General features: G+C 41.4%; 1 protein-coding gene across 1 annotated transcript in view; it reads right to left on the bottom strand.

Moving 5' to 3' along the window:
* LOC110532586 (ectonucleoside triphosphate diphosphohydrolase 6-like) overlaps positions 1-24,051 on the bottom strand; it is a 30,938-nt gene extending 6,887 nt beyond the window's left edge. The window contains exons 1-8 of the mRNA XM_036989805.1: positions 23,847-24,051; positions 22,618-22,954; positions 21,673-21,770; positions 19,862-19,999; positions 16,068-16,119; positions 5,718-5,753; positions 5,156-5,244; positions 4,484-4,563 (exon numbers count right to left, since the gene is read on the bottom strand). Of these exons, the coding sequence (XP_036845700.1) occupies positions 4,484-4,563; positions 5,156-5,244; positions 5,718-5,753; positions 16,068-16,119; positions 19,862-19,999; positions 21,673-21,770; positions 22,618-22,882 (758 nt within the window). The 5' untranslated portion in view covers positions 22,883-22,954; positions 23,847-24,051. The remainder of the gene's footprint in view (positions 1-4,483; positions 4,564-5,155; positions 5,245-5,717; positions 5,754-16,067; positions 16,120-19,861; positions 20,000-21,672; positions 21,771-22,617; positions 22,955-23,846) is intronic.
* Between the last annotated feature and the right edge of the window lie 615 nt (positions 24,052-24,666).

Below are 24,666 nucleotides of genomic sequence, written 5' to 3'. Positions count from 1 at the left end.
CCTTTGAGTATTGGATGTTCTTATAGGCACTTTAGTACTCCCAGTGTAACAGTATAGCTTCTGTCCCTCTCCTCGCTCCTCCCTGGGCTCGAACCAGCAACACAACAACAACAGCCCCCATCGAAGCAGCGTTACCCATGCAGAGCAAGGGGAACAACTACTAAAAGGCTCAGAGCGAGTGACGTTTGAAACGCTATTAGCGTACGCTAACTAGCTAGCCATTTCACTTCGGTTACACCAGCCTCATCTCGGGAGTTGATAGACTTGAAGTCATAAAACAGCGCAATGCTTGACGCACAACGAAGAGCTGCTGGAAAAACACACGAAAGTGCTGTTTGAATGAATGTTTACACGCCTGCTTCTGCCTACCACCACTCAGTCAGATACTTGTATGCTCAGTCAGATTATATGCAATGCAGGACACGCTAGATAATATCTAGTAATATCATCAACCATGTGTAGTTAACTAGTGATTATGATTGATTGTTTTTTTATAAGATAAGTTTAATGCTAGCTAGCAACTTACCTTGGCTTACTGCATTCGCGTAACAGACAGTCTCCTTGTGGAGTGCAACGAGAGAGAGGCAGGTCGGTATTGCGTTCGACTAGTTAACTGTAAGGTTGCAAGATTGGAGCTGACAAGGTGAAAATCTGTCGTTCTGCACCTGAACGAGGCAGTTAACCCACCGTTCCTAGGCCGTCACTGAAAATAAGAATGTGTTCTTAACTGACTTGCCGAGTTAAATAAAGGTATAAAAAATAATTTCATTTACATTTTTTTTAATTTTTTTTATTATATATATATATATATATATATATATATATATATATATATATATATATATATATATATATATATATATATATATATATATATATATGTTGTTGTTTTTTAATCGGAGCCCAAAAATACCGGCCAAAATTGGCCATTCCGATTAATCGGTCAACCTCTAATATATACACTGCTCAAAAAAATAAAGGGAACATTTAAGCAACACAATGTAACTCCAAGTCAATCACACTTCTGTAAAATCAAACTGTCCACTTAGGAAGCAACACTGATTGACAATAAATTTCACATGCTGTTGTGCAAATGGAATAGACAACAGGTGGAAATTATAGGTAATCAGCAAGACACCCCCAATAAAGGAGTGGTTCTGCAGGTGGTGACCACAGACCACTTCTCAGTTCCTATGCTTCCTGGCTGATGTTTTGGTCACTTTTGAATGCTGGCGGTGCTTTCACTCTAGTGGTAACATGAGACGGAGTCTACATCCCACACAAGTGGCTCAGGTAGTGCAGCTCATCCAGGATGGCACATCAATGCGAGCTGTGGCAAGAAGGTTTGCTGTGTCTGTCAGTGTAGTGTCCAGAGCATGGAGGCGCTACCAGGAGACAGGCCAGTATATCAGGAGACGTAGAGGAGGCCGTAGGTGGGCAACAACCAAGCAGCAGGACCGCTACCTCCGCCTTTGTGCAACGAGGAGCACTGCCAGAGCCCTGCAAAATGACCTCCAGCAGGCCACAAATGTGCATGTGTCTGCTCAAACGGTCAGAAACAGACTCCATGAGGGTGGTATGAGGGCCCGACGTCCACAGGTGGGGGTTGTGCTTACATCCCAACACCGTGCATGACGTTTGGCATTTGCCAGAGAACACCAAGATTGGCAAATTCGCCACTGGCGGCCTGTGCTCTTCACAGATGAAAGCAGGTTCACACTGAGCACACGTGACAGACGTGACAGAGTCTGGAGACGGCGTGGAGAACATTCTGCTGCCTGCAACATCCTCCAGCATGACCGGTTTGGCGGTGGGTCAGTCATGATGTGGGGTGGCATTTCTTTGGGGGGCCGCACAGCCCTCCATGTGCTCGCCAAGGTAGCCTGACTGCAATTAGGTACCGAGATGAGATCCTCAGACCCCTTGTGAGACCATATGCTGGTGCGGTTGACCTGGGTTCCTCCAAATGCAAGACAATGCTAGACCTCATGTGGCTGGAGTGTGTCAGCAGTTCCTGCAAGAGGAAGTGTGTATACACAGCTCAAAAAAATAAAGGGAACACTAAAATAACACATCCTAGATCGGAATGAATGAAATATTCTTATTAAATACTTTTTTCTTTACATAGTTGAATGTGCTGACAAAAATCACACAAAAATTATCAATGGAAATCAAATTTATCAACCCGTGGAGGTCTGGATTTGGAGTCACACTCAAAATTAAAGTGGAAAACCACACAACAGGCTGATCCGACTTTGATGTAATGTCCTTAAAACAAGTCAAAATGAGGCTCAGTAGTGTGTGTGGCCTCCATGTGCCTGTATGACCTCCCTACAACGCCTGGGCATGCTCCTGATGAGGTGGTAGATGGTCCCTTGAGGGATCTCCTCCCAGACCTGGACTAAAGCATCCGCCAACTCCTAGACAGTCTGTGGTGCAACGTGGCGTTGGTGGATGGAGCAAGAAATGATGTCCCAGATGTGCTCAATTGGATTCAGGTCTGGGGAATGGGCGGGCCAGTCCATAGCATCAATGCCTTCCTCTTGCAGGAACTGCTGACACACTCCAGCCACATGAGGTCTAGCATTGTCTGGGAAGACTGAATCTGCAATAGGTAAGCAGCTTGGTTTGAAGAAATCAACTGTGGGTGCAATTATTAGGAAATGGAAGACATACAAGACCACTGATAATCTCCCTCGATCTGGGGCTCCACGCAAGATCTCACCCCGTGGGGTCAAAATGATCACAAGAACGGTGAGCAAAAATCCCAGAACCACACGGGGGGACCTAGTGAATGACCTGCAGAGAGCTGGGACCAAAGTAACAAAGCCTACCATCAGTAACACACTATGCCGCCGGGGACTCAAATCCTGCAGTGCCAGACGTGTCCCCCTGCTTAAGCAAGTACATGTCCAGGCCCGTCTGAAGTTTGCTAGAGAGCATTTGGATGATCCAGAAGAAGAGTGGCCTAGCCAGTCTCCAGATCTCAACCCCATAGAAAATCTTTGGAGGGAGTTGAAAGTCCGTGTTTCCCAGCAACAGCCCCAAAACATCACTGCTCTAGAGGAGATCTGCATGGAGGAATGGGCCAAAATACCAGCAACTGCGTGTGAAAACTTTGTGAAGACTTACAGAAAATGTTTGACCTCTGCCATTGCCATCAAAGGGTATATAGTATTGAGATAAACTTTTGTTATTGACCAAATACTTATTTTCCACCATAATTTGCAAATTAATTAATTAAAAATAATACAACGTGATTTTCTGGATTTTTTTTCTCATTTTGTCTGTCATAGTTGAAGTGTACCTATGATGAAAATTACAGGCCTCATCTTTTTAAGTGGGAGAACTTGCACAATTGGTGGCTGACTAAATACTTTTTTGCCCGACTGTATGTATGTATGTATGTATGTATGTATGTATATATATACACACACACACATACATACACACACACCAAAAAAATTAATCTTAATCTTTTATTTTAATTAGATTTTTTTTCTTTTTTTAATTGTTATTATATATTTTAACTTTAAAAAAAAAAAAAAAATTAAAGCCTGTCACATCTTTGAATGTGGAATGTGTTTTGTTGGTTGATTGAAAAACAAGAAAACTTAATAAAACTTTAAATTGAAAAAAAAAAAGACCAAATCCATATTATGGCAAGAACAGCTCAAATAAGCAAAGAGAAACAACAGTCCATCATGACTTTAAGACATGAAGGTCAGTCAATATGGAACATTTCAAGAACTTTTAAAGTTTCTTCAAGTGCAGTCACAAAAACCATCAAGCGCTATGATGAAACTGGCTCTCATGAGGACCGCCACAGGAAAGGAAGACCCAGACTTACCTCTACTGCAGAGGATAAGTTCATTAAAGTTACCAGCCTCAGAAACTGCAGGCCAAATAAATACTTCAGAGTTCAAGTACCAGACACGTTTCAGAGGAGACTGTGTAAATCAGGCCTTTGTGGTCGAATTGCTACAAAGAAACCACTAATTTAGGCTGTTTTAAGAAAGGTTTGAATCCTAAGCAACCTGTCTACACATTGTTTGAAGTACAATAGATCATCATAGCTACTGTAGTAGATCAAAGCTGTGTGCTGGAAAACCTTGGTAGAGCATGGGTGAAGTAGGAATTGTGGTGCTCATGTGAATTTCCTTTATTTTTCAGCTTCAGACCAATGCCTACTTCTCACTTAAAACATTTTATTTATTTTTTAAAACAGCAATAAGTTCCCCCCCAATTAAATCATGTTAGAGGACAAAATAGACCAGTTTGTTGTGACATGGTAGTGACCAGTTTGCAGTTGGATGCACCACACTGCAGGTTTGACATAAAGACGGAACCCACTGGGCACAGACGTCAATTCAACGTCTATTCCACATTGGTTCAACATAATATCATGACCAGAGTGTACCCAGTGGGAAGAGGGCTTCCCAAAGAGCACAACTATCTGTCTAAACACAGTGCATGGTAGTACCTGTGTGAGTAGAGTGGGTGGGTGCAGTTGAACATCTGAAATGATGTCATGTAATCGATGGGTGAGGCCCGGATGGTCTTCTGGAGAGAAAAAATGATGCAAAACATAAATGATCATTGTGTGGCTGTATAAATTTGCAAGCAAAACATTATTTCTAGATGTAAACGTCAGAATCAAACATGTTTTCTTATATTAACCTTGGCAATTCCTGGTTGACCAGCTACAGCTTATACAACATATCACACTGTGCTGTTCGACATCAAAACCGACAAAAAGGATCTACTCAATAAGGAGAAAAAAACTGCCGCAATCTGCAAAACCAATTTCATCCCTAAAGCGTGAATGGCTTGCCGGGAGAGTTTAAACTCTTTGAAAAGCAGTGTAATGACATGGTAAATTGGTCCTCAATCCCTCGTGTACAAGACCTGACCTAGTTAAGGAACAAGAAACCCCCCTCCCCTCCCATCCAACCTAATGCCCAACGTTTATTTACCAGCCCTTTAGGATTAGCGGGGCATTTGCAGATTAAGCCCTAAAATGAGAGGCCATCCTGGTAGTTTGTGTTGCTTTAGAGAAGAGATCTGGCTTCATTGTGTATGTGTGTGAAAGAGAGAGAGAGAGACCGACTGTGGGCATAAGCGTCCGCTATCAAACAGAGATGCCTTATTGTACCTCATCCTGAGGGGAGAAGGTGATCTGAGTGGACCCCCCTCCCAAATCCAGCATCCCCACAGTGGGTGTGTCAGAGTCGTGGAGACCCCCTGCAGAGAGAGCAAGAGAGGGGTTGCGGTGGGGGGGCAGTACCAGTTTGGTCACCAAAGAGGAACTGGGGATGCAGCGCTAGGCTAATCCAATAACAGGTAATCAAAATGTCTTGTCCAGAATATTAATCTATATTGCTGGTGTTCTGTTTATGTACCAGAATTAAGCCTGTTCTGAACATTGAGTTTGGGGCCAGGGCCCCGGAGGGTGAGGGTGGTAGGGTCAGTACAGGATGCCTTTAGTTCAATCCGCCACGCCAAGTAAACACTGACCCCTCACCACACCACACTAAGGCCTGACCCTTTGACTCAGATATTGACCATATTTGGGTAGAGATGGTCACATCCCCAATGGAATTAATTTTCTCTTACATATAGTACTCCTAATCTTGGATCTTAATCTATATCGATCCTTACCAATGCTACTTATGCCAGTAGTAACTGACAGTAATCAAAGTTTGAAACTCTCTCACCTATGAGGAAGTTGACTGTGATCCAAGCAGAGATCCCTTTGAGGAGAAAAAGAGATGGTGATTTACCTCATCCCCCTTAAATCAATCCTTCATAATACATGTATAACATGTATACATAGTTTGTATTGAAATCATTTAAACACGTATTAAAGTTGATCATGGAACAGTGCTTAAGGTTAACTATTTAGGTCAAAAGAGATGACACTGTTTTATGCCATAATATATGTACTCTACCGGTCAAAAGTTTTAGAACACCTACACATTCAAGGGTTTTTCTTTATTTTTACTATTTTCTACATTGTAGAATAATAGTGAAGACATCATGACATCAAGACATCAACTATGAAATGACACATATGGAAACATGTAGTAACCAAAAAAAGTGTTAAACTAATCAAAATAGGTTTTAGATTTGAGATCCTTCAAATAGCCACCCTTTGCCTTGATGACAGTTTTGGACACACTTGGCATTCTCTCAACCAGCTTCATGAGGTAGTCACCTGGAATGCATTTCAATTAACAGGTGTGCCTTGTTAAAAGTTAATTTGTGGAATTTCTTTCCTTCTTAATGCATTTGAGCCAATCATTTGTGTTGTGACAAGGTGAGCGGGTATACAGAAGATAGCCCTAATTGGTAAAAGACCAAGTCCATATTATGGCAAGAACAGCTCAAATAAGCAAAGAGAAACAACAGTCCATCATGACTAAGACATGAAGGTCAGTCAACATGGAAAATTAAGAACTTTTAAAAGTTTCTTCAAGTGCAGTCGCAAAAACCATCAAGCGCTATGATTAAACTGGCACTCATGAGGACCGCCACAGGAATGGAAGACCCAGAGTTACCTCTGCTGCAGAGCATAAGTTCATTAGAGTTACCAGCCTCAGAAATTTCAGCCCAGATAAATGCGTCACAGAGTTCAAGTAACAGACACTGTTCAGAGTAGACTGTGTGAATCAGGCCTTTGTGGTCGAATTTCTGCAAAGCAACCACTACTAAAGGACACCAATAAGGAGAAGAGACTTACTTGGTCCAAGAAACACGAGCAATGGACATTAGACCGGTGGAAACTTGCCATTTGGTCTGGAGTCCAAATTGGAGATTTTTGGTTCCAACCGCTGTGTCTTTGTGAGGCACGGTGTGGGTGAACGGATGATCTCCGCATGTGTATTTCCCACCATAATGCATGGAGGAGGAGGTGTTATGGTGTGGGGCCCTTTTCTGGTGACACTGTATGTGATTTATTTAGGATTCAAGGCACACTTAACCAGCATGGATACCACAGCATTCTGCAGCGATATGCCATCCCATCTGGTTTGGGCTTAGTTGTTTTTCAACAGGATAATGACCCAACACACCTCCTGGCTGTGCAAGGGCTATTTTACCAAGAAGGAGAGTGATGGAGTGCTGCATCAGATGACCTGGTCTTCACAATCCCCCGACCTCAACCAAATTGAGTTTGGGATGAGTCGGACCGCAGAGGGAAGGAAAAGCAACCAACAAGTGCTCAGCATATGTGGGAAGTTCGTCAAGACTGTTTGCAAAGCATTCCAGGTGAAGCTGGTTGAGAGAATGCCAAGAGCTGGGCTAAGCTGTCAAAGGCAAAGGGTGGCTATTTGAAGAATCTCAAATATAAAACATATTTGGATATATTTAACACTTTTTGTTTACTACATGATTCCATATGTGTTATTTCATAGTTTTGATGTCTACACTATTATTCTACAATGTAGAAAATAGTAAAAATAAAGAAAAACCCTTGAATGAATAGGTGCGCTCTAAACCATTGACCGGTTGTGTATATTGCACATTGTTTACACTTTGAGTATGACTCCATTGTGTGCATCAGTGCATTTAACAACACAAATGACCCTTTCCTAGTTTATGGACTTTTACAGTAGGATGTTAAAAAGCAATTTACATTTACAAACAAACTTCAAAACAGAGTGGTGGGCAAAACCACCATACGTTGTCACTTAGCTACCATGCACTTTGTTCACTTCATCTGTCCTGCATCCCTCAAATTCTACTTAGTTTTTGCATTAACAAGTCTGTTCAAATCAGAGAAGTCCGAGTAATCTCAGTCAGGCTAAGCATCTGGGGCAAGAGTGGCAAAAATCTAACTGATAAGGCGGCGAAATCCGTTTATGGATCGAGTGGGAGTTTAGCATTTCAGCTCAGCAATGACGCCAGGGGAATGTGTCCATTAGGCACAAAAACGTGAACTTCAAAGTTAATTCAGTAATCATAAAATGCATTTTTCAAAAGGGTCAGGTCACCTCCACTGTAACAAGCTGATAGACTTGGGGAAAGAAGAAAAAATATTCAGCCTCAGAAATGAATGGCGGATAATCGGTTTGCAGAGATTAAACGGAACATTATCCTACAGTCCCCTAATTGCTTGTATGAACTACTTTAAAAGGATTGGATTAAAATATTTTGTGTATTGCTTGTGCCCATATCAAACATGCCTTTCAACAAAAACACCAAGGTATATATTATTTCTATATAACAACCGTATTAAAGCATCAATGCCCACGATATTGGCAGAGAATTGAAGGGTCAGTGCCGGGGCGAAGGACCAGAACTTAATAGCCACAGTGGCCCTGTCTGCCACCAAACAGCTGGATGTTGATCAAACAAGCCAGTAATGGACCAGAGAGGGCCTGGCCTCTATCATCTGGCCATCCCACTGGACAGATGGGAATAGTGGCTGTGTGGTTCTAAAGGTCAAAGAGGGTCCCAGTCCAGGCCCAACTCCATTAGTTGTGAATGTATTACTGTAGTTCTACACTCAAGTCAAAGTTTTGCTATTATTAGTCATGGAGGTTAAAGCATAGATTGACATGAAGTTAACTTGCTTTTCCATAATTCGCTAAGTCCCTCGATATGCATTGGTAAAATCAGGGTCAGGTGAAACTGAGTGACTTCTCTATCTCTCTCAGGCCCAATGCAACACTAACCACATTTACATATGAGTAAAGTCATACTGTGTAAAAAAATTTTTAAAACACAACAGTTGTGATGGAAACAAGAAGTCTTGGTACAATTTAATAAGTGCAGAAAAATAATTTGTTCATTCGACATGGTGGGATCTTTTTGTGTCTGTAAAATAAATGACGTGAGGTGGAGACGCCTTTATGTGCAAATATTGATATAAACCATCATATCGAAGTAAATTTGGAGTCACATGATGAGGGTGTGTGGTCCTCGACTCGGGATACCATGCAGTTTTAGGCGACAGATGAAATAAATGATGAACTTCACAGGGTGGTTAAAGTGCACGAGGAGCTTAATGCCCCTTTCCAATACATCTCGAGGATCTTATTCTTTTGACATGATGATCGATGCTTGCAGTTTGACAAAAATATTCTCGCTCTTTCCATAATAACATCATCATTTAGACTAGCCTACCCACACTAGTGCTGAGCAACTAACTAAAATTTTTGTCGGTTTTTAAACAACTAATTGACTGAGATCAGTTCCAACCACCAGGTTGGAACTGTGGGCTCAATGCACACATTGTGCAGTTTCTCTAGAGATAAATCAGATCAAGCCCAAACTGTGCGATGTAGTAAAGAGTTGTAGTTTCAAACAGGCCATGGTTCTACATAGTGTAGCGCAGAAAAAATTGTAATAAACTACAACGACCATAATCAATTGTGCATCTACTTGTCCGGTCTGTGTTTCTTTTACACCTGCTTCATGAAACAGACAGACAACGCGTGATCGAGAGATAGACAGCAGTTGCGTCGCAAAGCATCTCTAACTGAAAATACATAATCTGCGTGATTGATAGTTGGTATTGAGCAGTCATAAAACTATGACTTTGAAGAACTAATAAAATGGTGATTTTATCAGACAGCATAGGCAGCAGCTATATAGAGATGACTTGGAATGAAATAATAAAGTCATCAAATAAAATAAATGTGGTAAGTTTTTTTAAATTAAAACGAAAAGTTTAACAAAAAGTTTGAATGACAATGAGGGGCAGTATTTTTTACAGCTAATGCCGGTTTGCCTGAGGGTGATGCCGTGTAGGTGTTTGTACACATGCATATACAGTGCCTTGCGAAAGTATTCGGCCCCCTTGAACTTTGCAACCTTTTGCCACATTTCAGGCTTCAAACATAAAGATATAAAACTGTATTTTTTTGTGAAGAATCAACAAGTGGGACACAATCATGAAGTGGAACGACATTTATTGGATATTTCAAACTTTTTTAACAAATCAAAAACTGAAAAATTGGGCGTGCAAAATGATTTAGCCCCCTTAAGTTAATACTTTGTAGCGCCACCTTTTGCTGCGATTACAGCTGTAAGTCGCTTGGGGTATGTCTCTATCAGTTTTGCACGTCGAGAGACTGAAATGTATTCCCATTCCTCCTTCAAAACAGCTCGAGCTCAGTGAGGTTGGATGGAGAGCATTTGTGAACAGCAGTTTTCAGTTCTTTCCACAGATTCTCAATTGGATTCAGGTCTGGACTTTGACTTGGCCATTCTAACACCTGGATATGTTTATTTTTGAACCATTCCATTGTAGATTTTGCTTTATGTTTTGGATCATTGTCTTGTTGGAAGACAAATCTCCGTCCCAGTCTCAGGTCTTTTGCAGACTCCATCAGGTTTCCTGTATTTGGCTCCATCCATCTTCCCATCAATTTTAACCATCTTCCCTGTCCCTGCTGAAGAAAAGCAGGCCCAAACCATGATGCTGTCACCACCATGTTTGACAGTGGGGATGGTGTGTTCAGCTGTGTTGCTTCTACGCCAAACATAACATTTTGCATTGTTGCCAAAAAGTTCAATTTTGGTTTCATCTGACCAGAGCACTTTCTTCCACATGTTTGGTGTGTCTCCCAGGTGGCTTGTGGCAAACTTTAAACAACACTTTTTATGGATATCTTTAAGAAATGGCTTTCTTGCCACTCTTCCATAAAGGCCAGATTTGTGCAATATACAACTGATTGTTGTCCTATGGACAGAGTCTCCCACCTCAGCTGTAGATCTCTGCAGTTCATCCAGAGTGATCATGGGCCTCTTGGCTGCATCTCTGATCAGTCTTCTCCTTGTATGAGCTGAAAGTTTAGAGGGACGGCCAGGTCTTGGTAGATTTGCAGTGGTCTGATACTCCTTCCATTTCAATATTATCGCTTGCACAGTGCTCCTTGGGATGTTTAAAGCTTGGGAAATCTTTTTGTATCCAAATCCGGCTTTAAAATTCTTCACAACAGTATCTCGGTGTGTTCCTTGTTCTTCATGATGCTCTCTGCGCTTTTAACGGACCTCTGAGACTATCACAGTGCAGGTGCATTTATACGGAGACTTGATTACACACAGGTGGATTGTATTTATCCTCATTAGTCATTTAGGTCAGCATTGGATCATTCAGAGATCCTCACTGAACTTCTGGAGAGAGTTGGCTGCACTGAAAGTAAAGGGTCTGAATAATTTTGCACGCCCAATTTTTCAGTTTTTGATTTGTTAAAAAAGTTTGAAATATCCAATAAATGTCATTCCACTTCATGATTGTGTCCCACTTGTTGTTGATTCTTCACACAAAAAATACAGTTTTATATCTTTATGTTTGAAGCCTGAAATGTGGCAAAAGGTCGCAAAGTTCAAGGGGGCCGAATACTTTCGCAAGGCACTGTACACACTCATTCAAATGCTCACGTGCACATACACGGACACACACGTAAATACTGTAATACATGCACTCAAACATATTTAGTTGGCCTTACTGTTATGATTTTTGTTGTCCTTGATGTCTTTAGTTTTTTTGCATTGTTGTTTTCTGTTTTCCTTTGTCTTTTAATTTTGTTGGTGCATTGGGGGGTGGGGGGGGGGGTCTTGGGGGTGGGGAATGGAATATTAATTTATTTAAAAATATATAATTCTGTGGGGGGAGAGGGTCTTGGATGCTTGAGGGGCAGCTCTTGGGGAACTGTGGGAGGGGTGTTGGAGGGCTGGTGGCCTGGCGGTTGGGAGCTTGGGCCGGTGACTGATGGATCGCTAGTTTAGGTCCCCATTTTTGACCTTGTGGGAGATCTGCCGACGTGCCCTTGAGCAGGGCGTTGACCGTGGTTGTTTCTGTGTGTTGCTCTGGATGAGAGTCTGTTAGATGACTAATGTGATGTAGTTGTTGAGCGGTGTCACTGCGAGTATATTGCATGTTTTAAAGAACGAGAAATACACAACTGAAATATTTGATTAAAGAAATGTGAATAAATTATGGTTATTAGTAATAAGTCATGTGCAGTCACCACCATCATGGAACTTTTATGAATTCATTTATTCAGTGTTGTTACATCATTCAACCCACATAATAAGTACATTTTAAAGTATTTATTTTTATTTTATTTTTACAGAAACCAAAATCCGTGATTATTTTTATAATTGAACCAGAACTCAAAAAGCACTAACCTGCACTGTATCTGCAGTGAGAGTACGTGTCAAGACCAGAGTCAAGACCAGAGTAGGCACATTTGCTATTTAACTCAACAGTTTGTAACAAAACTAAATCGGTAGAGTTGAAAATGCAATGGAAACACATTGAGATTTTTATTCGGTACATGAAAACACATTGAGTGCACTACGTCACACACTGATTTTTATCCACAACAAGTCAGTTTGGTGGAAACACCACTGGTGGGAAAATGGGCATCTTTTCTTTATGCAGATTTTATTTTATATATTCGCATGAAAATCTATTGCCACTTGGATGGAAACCTAGTTAGTGGTGCGGACAAATCCTACTCAAGGATCCAGTCCTATGATAACTGTTCACCAATTTCTGCTCACTTAAAAAGGCTTTCTTTTCTTTTGATGCCAATTCATCATGCAAGATTAGAGAAAAACCTAGAAAGGTTTGTTTCATGTACAAGATGACATGGCGTCATAACCTGGGTTGTTCTGAACAGAATGAGCCTGTCTATTGTGACAAATTTGCAGTGGAACTTCTTTCTAAGCATACCAAAATGATGATACATCTCTCTGAATTGCCCTGTGAAAGCCTAACACTAAGATAGTATTTTATAACTTAGCTAGTCATGTTCGCAAATGAACAAGCTTTCAAATGTTGCCCACCTGACCCAGATTGTGATTTTTAACGGGATGTTTTTGGATTGCGTAAACAATAATTGTGTGATGGCGAGAATTCAGGGTTGTGTTCCAAATAAAACTACAAGTGTGCTTGCTTTAGTTCCTCAACAGCAGAGCAAGGAGAGCTAAAAAAAATAAAATAAAAAGCACCCTATAGTTGAAGACCCTTCGAGTTAAAAGTGCATTTAAATTACTTAAGAGCTGTGCACACTTTGGAGAGGTGTGTGTCCTCTCACTCAAACCCTTGTCATTTTTTTATCTGTACCCCACATTTTCCAGGAATATTCTTGTTACTGAATGTATCCAGAGTATTTTCCGATTTCATTAACAAAAGTGTCAAAAAGTACAGTAAATGTAGAATGCAAATAAAATCAACAATGTGATGTTTGGATTTAGTCTGGTTTCAGGTGAATTGTTGTGTCCTCAATTTAGGTCTAATAATTTACCCATAATCTCCAAACTGTTTCCTTTTAATTGCTACCATGCCTATGCATATGCATTTCATATTGGAGTCTTTCTATAAATGCAGGTACCAGTGTGCATTTCTTGTAGTGGACAACTGTTTGGAGCTGTTACAAAGTCATTCATAATAAATGTACCTTATTTCTTCTTCACATGAATACATTAAAGATAAACACTGAACAAAAATATAAATGCAACATGTAAAGTTTGGTCCCATGTTTCATGAGCTGAAATAAAACATTTAGAAATAACTCAAATATTGTGCAAAAATTACATCCCTGTTAGTGAGCATTTCTCATTGCCAAGGTAGGCCACACCAGTAAGGTAGATGGATTATCAAGAAGCTGATTAAACAGAATTATCATTACACAGGTGCGCCTTGTGCTGGGGACAATAAAAAGGCCACTAAAATGTGCAGTTGTCTCACAACACAATGCCACAGATGTCTCAAGTTGAGGGAGCGTGCAATTGGCATGCTGAATGCAGGAATGTTTACCAGAGCTGTTGCCAAAGTATTGAATGTTCATATCTCTACCATAAGCCGCCTCCAACGTTGTTTTAGAGAATTTGGCAGTACGTCCAACCGCAGGCGACATGTATGTTGTCATGTGGGCGGGTGGTTTGCTGATGTCAACGTTGTCAGAGTGTCCCATGGTGGGTTGGGGTTATGGTATTGGGCAGGCATCAGCTAAGGACAACGAACACAATTGCATTTTAGCGATTGCAATTTGAAGGCACAGAGATACCATGACAAGATCCTAAGGACCCTTTTCATGCCATTCATTCACCACCTCATGTTTCAGCATGATAATGCACGGCCCAATGTCGCAAGGATCTGTACACAATTCCTGGAAGCTGAAAATGTCCCAGTTCTTCCATGGCCTGCATAATCACATGTCACCCATTGAGCATGTTTGGGATGCTCCCTATGTTATGGTGTGCACACATATCCCAAATAATGTATGGATTGAAAATCAAATGCTTCTTACACAAAGCATAACTTTAACATGATGAATCAAGACAAATTGATACGGTCATTAACAGGGTTCTTCAATAACTCTGCATAATAGTTGTTTGAGGCGCATATGATCTCCGGCTGTTTAGTTATGTGGGGAAATTGTCGATTTTGGAAAGGATTTTCTGAATGACAGTCAAGTGATAGAGCTGGAGTGATACTGCCTGGGTAAGGGGGTGGGCTCTAGACCATCCTATCAGCCAATCGGGCTGTGTATGTAAATATCTTAATTTGTTTCCCAACACCCACACGATCAGACTGAGCATTTGAATGGCCAAATGAAGCTCAGGGAAAAAAATTATTACAAATTAGTTATTTTCATTAAATAAAACAGTGATTTGTTAGACATACAGTGATGATTTAAAAATAAAATTGCAACTGCATCGGGGCTTTAATAGCAGTCAAGTACCTGCTTCCCCTGTCCTTGCATTTGCTTGATTCGTTGCATCTGCTTTCCTCATCTCTTTCTCAAAAATCATTTTATGAGAAGGTCAGAGGTCCTTCCCCTCTCTCCTTATCCAATGGGTTTCCCCCATTCCTCGCCTTCTCAAAGCACATTGGGGGAGAGGAGTGAAAGTTCCTCCCCTCAGGCAACAATGCACTTTCAAGAAGAGGCAAGGAGTGGAGAAAACAAGGACAGAGGAAGCAAGAATTTGACTGTTAGTCTTCTAAGACAGACACACACAATGTTTGAAGAGTTTACTGAATAATGATTGTATTATATCAACTATTAAAACATAAATGCTGTTGATCTTTTTAATGGTGGTTTCATGGTGGTTTGGGGTGGCAGGGTAGCCTAGTGGTTAGTGTTGGACTAGTAACCGGATGGTTGCAAGTTCAAACCCCCGAGCTGACACGGTACAAATCTGCTTAATTGAAAACACTTTGCGATACTCATTCATTGCAGCTATCATGCTGGTTGTAGGGAGAAGTACAGTACCAGTCAAGTTTGGACACCTACTCATTCCGGGGTTTTTTATTTATTTTTTATTATTTTCTTCATTGTAAAATAGTGAAAACATCAACACTTTTTTGGTTACTACATGTATGTGTTATGTCAATATTTTATATTTGAGATTCTTCCCAAGTGGCCACCCTTTGCTTTTGACAGCGTTGCACACTCTTGGCATTCTCTCAAACAGTTTCATGAGGTAATAACCTGGAATGCTTTTCAATTAACGGGCGTGCCTTGCTAAAAGCTAATTTGTGGAATATCTTTCCATAACGCGTTTGAGCCAATCAGTTGTTGTGGCAAGGTAGGGGTGGTAGACATATTTTTTATTTAACTAGGCAAGTCAGTTGAGAACAAATTCTTATTTACAATAGCGGCCTACCAAAAGGCCTCCTGCAGGGACGGGGGCTGGGATTAAAAATATAGGACAAAAACACACATCACAACAGTACATAAAGAGAGACCTAAGACAACTGTCCAGTTTGAGTGTTTGTTGCAGCTCGTTCCAGTCGCTAGCTGCAGTGAACTGAAAAGACAAGCGACCCAGGGATGTGCGTGCTTTGGGGGACCTTTAACAGAATGTAACTAGCAGAATGGGTGTTATGTGGAGGATGAGGGCTGCAGTAGATATCTCAGGGGGAGTGAGGCCTAAGAGGGTTTTATAAATAAGAATTAACCAGTTGGTCTTGCAACAGGTATACAGAGATGACCAGTTTACAGAAGAGTATAGAGTGCAGTGATGTGTCCTATAAGGAGCATTGGTGGCAAATCTGATGGCCGAATGGTAAAGAACATCTAGCCGCTCGAGAGCACCCTTACCTGCTGATATATCAATTACGTCGCCGTAATCTAGCATGGGTAGGATGGGCATCTGAATCAGGATTAGTTTGGCAGCTGGGGTGAAAGAGGAGCGATTACGATAGAGGAAACCAAATCTAGATTTAACCTTAGCCTGCAGCTTAGATTTGTGCTTAGACAGTGTACTGTCTAGCCATACTCCCAAGTACTTTATGAGGTCACTACCTCAAGGTCTAAACCCTCAGATGTAGTAATCACACCTGCGGGGATAGGCATTCTTCTTACCAAACCACATTACCTTTGTTTTGGAGGTGATCAGAACAAGGTTAAGGGCAGAGAAAGCTTGTTGGACACTAAGAAAGCGTTGTTTTTAGAGCGTTTAACACAAAATCCGGGTAGGGGCCAGGTAAGTATAAGACTATCATCTGCATATAAATGGATGAGAGAGGTTCCTACTGCCTGAGCTATGTTGTTGATGTAAATTGAGAAGAGAGTGGGGCCTAGGATTGAGCCTTGGGGTACACCCTTGGTGACAGGCAGTGGCTGAGACAGCAGATGTTCTGACATTATACACTGCATTATTTGAGAGAGGTAGTTAGCAAACCAGGCCAAAGACCCCTCAGAGACACCAAAACCCCTTAGCCGGCCCACAAGAATGGAATGGTCTACCATTTCAAACGTATTTGGTAAAAGGCTAAGTCCATATTATGGCAAGAACAGCTCAAATAAGCAATTTCAAAAACTTTGAAAGTTTCTTCAAATGCAGTCGCAAAAACCTGGCTGAAACTGGCTCTCATGAGGACCACCACAGGAAATTAAGACGCAGAGTTAACTCTGCTGCAGAGGATAAGTTCATTAGAGTTACCAGCCTCAGAAAATGGCAATTAACTGCACCTTAGATTGTTACTTGAACTCTAAGGTGCAAACACAGACTGCGTGAATCAGGCCTTAATGGTCGAATTGCTGCAAAGAAACCACTACTAAAGAAAACAAATAAGAAGGAGACTTGCTTGGGCTAAGAAACACAAGCAATGGACATTAGACCGGTACAAATCTGTCCGTTGGTCTGATGAGTCCAAATTTGCGATTTTTGGTTCCAACCACCGTGTCTTTGTGAGACACAGAGTAGGTGAACAGATGATCTCCGCATGTGTGGTTCCCACTGTGAAGCATGGAGATGGTGTTTTGCTGGTGACACTGATTTATTTATAATTCAAGGCACACTTAACCAGCATGGCTACCACAGCATTCTGCAGCGATACTCCATGGCATCTGGTTTGCGCTTAGTGGGACTATCATTTGTTTTTCGACAGGACAATGACCAAACACACCTCCAGGCTGTGTAAGGGCTATTTGACCAAGGAGAATGGAGTGCTGCATCAGATGACCTGGCCTCCACAATCACCTGACCTCAACCCAATTGAGATGATTTGGGATGAGTTGGACCGCAGAGTGAAGGAAAAGCAGCCAACAAGTGCTCAGCATATGTAAGAACTCCTTCAAGACTGTTGGAAAAGCATTCCAGGTGAAGCTGGTTGAGAGAATGTCAAGAGTGTGCAAAGCTGTCATAAATGCAAAGGGAGGCTACTTTGAAGAATCTCAAATATATTTTGATTTGTTTAACACTTTTTTGGTTACTACATGATTTCATGTGTTATTTCATAGTTTTGATATCTTATTATTCTACAAATGTAGAAAATAGTAAAAAAAAAAAATAAAAAAAACTTTAATGGGTAGGTGTCCAAACTTTGACTGGCACTGTAGGTGAGTTGAATTAGGGAGAACAAACATTTCATGGCTTAGAAAAGTGTTTTGAACAAAGTGTTGAACAAAGTGTCGACAGTGCTGAATAACAACTTAAACATGAACTTAATCATAAAAACAGAAGCTCTTTGCTGTATTTGTTGAGTCCCTCTAGTTATAGTTGTAAAAGCTAAAGTATCAACTTTGCTGTGCGTTCAAGGCTTATTTTTACAGTCTATGGCTTGAGGAAACAGTGCAGACACTGATCTGAGCTCTGATTGGCCACCGGTAGGCCTATAGGAACACTTGATTTGCTCTCTGGGACTGCCGGGTAGGCAGAGTTCAACATTCAGACACATTAAATGGTTTAAAGAAAAGAAACACTGCCTTCCCGGCACTAGGGCTGCTGAATCAAGTGCTCCTACTGCCAACAGTGTGAAACAAAGGAAAAAGTAGGAACACAAGGCTTTATCGTGGTTGTTTTTTTTTCCCAGAAAAGTTTGGTGATAAGACAAGAAATGCCTTGGAGATCAACCAGTCGATCGCAATCAACCGGTTGATGACCACTGGTTTAAAACTTCCACTCACCACCAAATATGGTGATGAGAGAAAGTCCAGTGGCGGGAAGTGTGAGAAGATGGAGCTAGAGGAAACTTGGCCGACGTTCTGCAAATTTTCACATTGATGAAACATTAGATCTCAATTCAGTTCTGTTCCCAAAACTAGAATCTCTTACAAACAGAGTGCACTGCGTTTTGTCCACTTGATCCTTTGCCAAAATTGCATTCTTTAGAAGTGTAAGGGTGAATTGAGTTATTGCACGCGCACGCTTCACTGTATTTGCATATAGGAAATATGCAAATACATGCTAACACATGCCACTAGGATCTCACTAGCTTGTACTTAACTCTACCCACCTCTGTGCTTTTTCTGCCCACTATGTTAAATTTGCTCGCATTGGAAACGACGCTGGGATAGTTACCAGTATCTTCGATTAAACTTTGTTGCTCCTGCCTGAAACAAGCAAAACAACATGGTGTTGTAGCAAACAAGGAATTGGTTGCCTAGGCAAGGCGCCCCTCCCTGCAGCACATGCAGTCAGTCAGGAGAGCAGACAATGTCTCTTTCTGTAATAGTCAAACGGTGACCAAGATCATTTGGCTGACCAATAACAGTCATCCAAAATTCCACGGCCGTCACAGCCCTACATGACAGTAGAAATACCTGCACAGGAAGGAAGTGTTTTGTGAAACGACATGTGGTTGAAGGCTAGACATACCTTCATCAGTGCCATCCATTATAGACACTGTCCCCTCTGGACAGGAATGGAGACTCCACAAACACCTCTCTCTCTCACCTTGATAGAAAACTTTAGGTAAGTCCACAATCATGTTTGGAAGCAGTTTTCCACATGCTTACTCCAGGTACATTCTTTCTATAATAAAACTAGTTTCAATACATGCATGTAGACTATTTACGTAATTGACTATTTAGATTGAATTCAAGCCACACCTCCCTTTGTTGTACAAAGCGGTTGGGTGAGGTAACACTGCCACATAGAAGGTAGAGGGATCAATGCAACAGGTCAATTAACAACTAAATAGCAGTATTATAGATTTAGGATGTGTCGTCCGTATCTGAATCTGTTATAGGCTATTAAATGGAGAAAGAGAGAGGTGGAGAGGAGGATGTGTGAGTAGTGGAGGATCCGGAACACCGACAGGCGATAAAACTAGACAATAACAGGTCACTTATGCAATAAACTCATGACAATTGCTTTCAGCTGATAGTATTACAGTATTACAGTTAGGGGTGAATGTAGACATGTTATGCAAATACATTGCTTAGCTAATTTCTAAGTGGGCAACTCATGCCTTGACCGCTGCCAACCTACATTCTCTTTCCACCACAACTTTTACAGTGTAACGTCAGAAATCAGAGTGAAATGTAACAAGACGGCTAAAACGAAAGATAACTCCACAGGGTGAGAGTGGGGATTGTGCAGAGTGTTTGTGGTCTGGTCATCTATCTATGCAGTGTCCACAGACAGTGACCTGCGGCGAAAGGCTCACCCTGTCCAGTAGGTGTGTGGCCTTATCCCCAGGCAGAAGGCCTGCGGTGGCCTTGAGAACCAGAGGAGTGCTGCTCCACACAGAGGAGGGAATGCCGTCCTGGGCCACCTCCAACAGCTCCAAGATCCCTTCTTTACACTGAGAAACAACCCACAGAGAAGGCAAGAGATTAGATTTCAAAAGATATTGTCAGGGCAATAAGAAATTGCCTACATTCAGGACTGTTAGCTATAGATGTGGCACAAAGCTTTTTGTCAATATACAGTGTCCTCGGGAAGTTTTCGGACCTCTTGACTTTTTCCACATTTTGTTACGTTACAGCCTTTTTAATAGTTTTTTTCCTCAAACTCTAAAATGCATCTACACACCCATAATGACAAAGCAAAAACAGGTTTAGAATTTTTTGCAAATGTATCAAAAATAAAAAATAAAACCGGAAATATCACATTTCCATAAGTAATCAGACCCTTTACTCAGTACTTGTTGAGGCACCTTTGGCAGTGATTACTACCTCGAATCTTCTTGGGTATGATGCTACAACCTTGGCACACCTGTATTTGGGGAGTTTCTCCCATTCTTCTCTGCAGATCCTCTCAAGCTCTCTCAGGTTGGATGGGGAGCGTAGCTGCACAGATATTGTCAGGTTTCTCCAGAGATGTTCGATCGGGTTCAAGTCCAGGATCTGGCTGGGCCACTCAAGGACATTGAGACTTGTCCCGAAGCCACTCCTGCGTTGTCTTGGCTGTGTGCTTAGGGTCGTTGTCCTGTTGGAAGGTGAACCATCGCCCCAGTCTGAAGTGCTGAGCACTCTGGAGCAGGTTTTCATCAAGGATCTCTCTGTACTTTCTCTGTTCATCTTACCCTCGATCCTGACAAGTCTCCCAGTCCCGGCAGCTGAAAAACATCCCCAAAGCATGATGCTGCCACCACCATGCTTCACCGTAGGGATGGTACCAGGTTTACTCCAGATGTGACTATTGACATTCAGGCCAAATAGTTCAATCTTGGTTTCATCAGACCAAAGAATCTTGTTTCTCATGGTCTGAGTCCGTAAGGTGCCTTTTGGCAAACTCCAAGCGGGCTGTCATGTGCCTTTTACTGAGTAGTGGCTTCGTCTGGCCTCTCTACCATTAAGTCCTGATTGGTGGAGTGCTGCAGAGATTGTTGTCCTTCTGGAAGGTTCTCCCATCTCCACAGAGTAACTCTGGAGTTGTCAGAGTGACCATTGGGTTCTTGGTCACCTCCCTGACCAAGACCCTTCTCCCCCGATTGCGCCGTTTGACTTGGTGGCCAGCTCTAGGAAGTCTTGGTAGTCCCAAACTTCTTCCATTTAAGAATTAGGGAGGCCACTGTGTTCTTGGGAACTTCAATGCTGCAGAAATGTTTTGTTACCCATCCCCAGATCTGTGCCTCGACACATTCCTGTCTCGGAGCTCTACAGACAATTCCTTCGACCTCATGGCTTGGTTTTTGCCCCGACATGCACTGTCAACTGTGGGACCTTATATAGACCGGTGTGTGCCTTTCCAAATCATGTCCAATTAATTTACCACACATGGACTCTAATCAAGTTGTAGAAACATCAAGGATGATCAATGAAAACAGCATGCACCTGTGCTCAATTTTAAGTCTCATAGCAAAGGGTCTGTATACTTATGTAAATAAGGTATAAAAAATTATAAACCCGTTTTCAATTTGTTATTATGGGGTATTGTGTGTGGATTGAGGAAAGATGTTAATTTAATCCATTTTAGAATAAGGCTGTAATGTAACAAAATGTGGAAAAAGGGGTCTGAAAACTTTCTGATTGCAATGTACATGAAGTTGATTCCCTTTTCTGGATCATCAGCATATGCAGATATACCTGGTTTTATTGCTCTGAATGTTTCATGTGCCAATTTAGGAGCCTCTGTGGGAGAAAAAAACCCACAAAAACAACAAAAGAGTTGTATAAAGCCCACTGCAGAAATCTACTTATTTAATTCACAATTTAAAGGGAATTGTAGGGTGGTAATGTAGATTTAACTAATGCTAATAGTTACCAAAGGCAGAGATCCATGGCAAGCTGCGTGCTATTATACAGTAGCCTACATAACACTGCCTGAACAAGTGACTTGTTCCATCTTGTCAGAATTTATACATTTCTTCTGTGATGCTTATTACCTACTGACATGTCTCTGCAAAACGATTAAGGCTATTTCAACAAACAGCAGGTGCTTGGAAACTATTAGCAAAACAATCATAGATTTAACAATAACGCCAAAACAGCACTTATGTGATTTATCTTAATGTTGAAATAATGCGATAACTAAGCCATTTGGCAAAGCTTTACAGAAACTATTATTTTTATTTTTAGGATTCCTGATAGGAGGCATCGTAAGCCTAATATGAGGCTCTAAATGGAGTAATGAATTCGTGCATTTTGTAATGGCAACATCACATAATACAAATTAAGCCTGAAAGCCTTCTCACATGAATTCAAATCTGTAATTAACACTTTTTGCTGCCTCACATGGCTGACAAATGCTAAAAACAATGCAAAAAGCTACATTTAATTGATTCCGTCTGGTAAACTACATTTGCAGATGCAGCTTATTCTATGTACATGCACCCAAACAAACCCAAACAAGTCCATGAATGGATGGAATAGAGCCTATATACATTTTCGGGTTGAGAGGTATGGAAGTAAACATTCTATATTATTTTCTACCTCTCCCAGGCAAGGGGTGTAATATTTGTTATCACATGTACCGTACCATTGTCCTCTAGTTGAAACTTGAAGACATGGATCCTTGTCCCTGTGCTCCCAGCATCAAACATAACGCCATACTGGAAACGTCCGCTGACCACTTCTGAGGAGGTTGGTCTGTTTAGGCTGCCCGACAAGCCCAATCTGGAGTGGAAGTGAGGTGGTATTTTAGAGATGGCTGGCCTTACACCATCATAGTGGTGCTTAACAAACATCAGGTAAGCCACCTGGCAGCCCAAGAAGACAAAAACACTGATTTTCGGTAACCTCATGGTGACTGGTGTATGTAAGGCACATTCTGCAGTTCCATACAGAACTAAAGGCTGTCATTTCTGGTGTTCCTCCTATAAATGAAACAGACATAGACAACAAATGAGGAAAGCCCGCCCCATCTACTTGTGCTACGTCATGACTTACCTGTGCCTTTTGTTAAGTATATCAAGTGTTAGTGACACTCCAGTCTCCTCCTCATATCACTTAACACTCGATTTACATAACAAAAAGGCACATTGCAATAGGTGATCCAGGTATGTCATGACATAACACAAGTGTGTGTGTGTGGGGGGGTTCTTAGGCACAACGCATCACGGCATGCCTGGACTTAGCCGTGGTTTGTTGGCCATATACCACAAACCACTGAGGTGCCAACGTAATTTGGGCAGTAAAAATACATGTTCTGTCATACCAGTGGTATACGGCTGTCAGCCAATCAGCATTCAGGGCTCGAACCACACAGTTTATAAAGGTAATTAGCACAGGTGGTCGCTTTGTCTTCCGTAAACAAGCGCTGTAACATGGAGATATTGCCGTGTGAGAACATCTTATCAATGTTTGAATTAATATAACGTTTTGAATACGTTTCCTCACTGATATGAAGGATAAGGTCCTTATGCTTCCATGTTAGTGTTCAGACAAAGCGTCGGGAATTTTAACAAAAACTTCCTAAAGCCATACAGAAGATGCCTTTGTCCAACAATGACACACAATGTGTAATGGAACAGAGAGTCATTATCAAAGGCTAAGTTTCTCTTGACCTGTGACTTCTGTAAGACAAGACATGTGGTGGGTTTCTCACTTTTGCATTGCTAGTATGAATTCGTATGTACCTAGAATAGTGGCAGGCTAACTGTCACTGTATTTTAGGGCTGTGAGAGATGTCAGAAAATGTATTCGCAGCTAGCAAGCTACTGTAACTGGCGTAACTGACAACTTACAAAACAAAAGATGGATACATACCTATGCGTGGATCATAAGTAGTTACTTACTCTGATTCCAGTTGCATGTTCGATATTCCTATTTCGGACGATGGCTTGACTAATACTCACGATATGTCAAATAATTAGCTTGGTGCACGAAACTCAACCAGAGAATTTTGAGGAGAAGGGGAAACTATTGGAATTTTATGAACGCTCATAGTGTGCGTTGCTCATGCGCGGTGCATTCTGGTAAATTATGGGACAAGGAGATCTATCAAAAAAACTTAACATGAATTTAGTTAACAGAACCACACCATTAAACATTTTCCCGGATGTGGGAGAATTAATTTCTCTAATATTGTATCGCTTTTGGAATCGTGACATTACGTACTTTCGAGGAAAGTAGGCAGGTTTCTTGACTCATACCCTGACTTTGAGAAGGATTGCTTGACGATTAATTTAGCAACCGCGTGACGCAGCATGAGAACGTGAACGCAATTGGTCGACAGTCTGCTGGGTGAGGCGTGGTAAGTTCCTCCACTGCCCTATCCTTTATTTTTTTTTACTGTTATAAAACCACGCCAAATATATTTAAACTGTTGCACGGTGTGAAATACTCATACAATGATGCTGGACTGTTGCACGTCTGAATATTAATAAGCTTGCCTTTCTATGCTTTGCAAAATGTGCTTCCATGCTGGCCAGATTTATGAACAGATTTGTCTATGTACACAGTTCATTTACTCTCAAAAAGAGCAACTTACATTGTATTCAAAATTCATTAGTATGTTTCACCCATTGCAACAAAAGCTACATTTTCAAATCAAGTAGAAGTTGTTCTCCCCGAAGCCAGGAGAGCA

Source organism: Oncorhynchus mykiss, chromosome 1 (genome assembly GCF_013265735.2).
Source record: "Oncorhynchus mykiss isolate Arlee chromosome 1, USDA_OmykA_1.1, whole genome shotgun sequence".
NCBI lineage: Eukaryota > Metazoa > Chordata > Actinopteri > Salmoniformes > Salmonidae > Oncorhynchus > Oncorhynchus mykiss.
The sequence above is the reverse complement of the archived record's forward strand: the minus strand, read 5'-3'. Positions and strand labels throughout refer to the sequence as shown.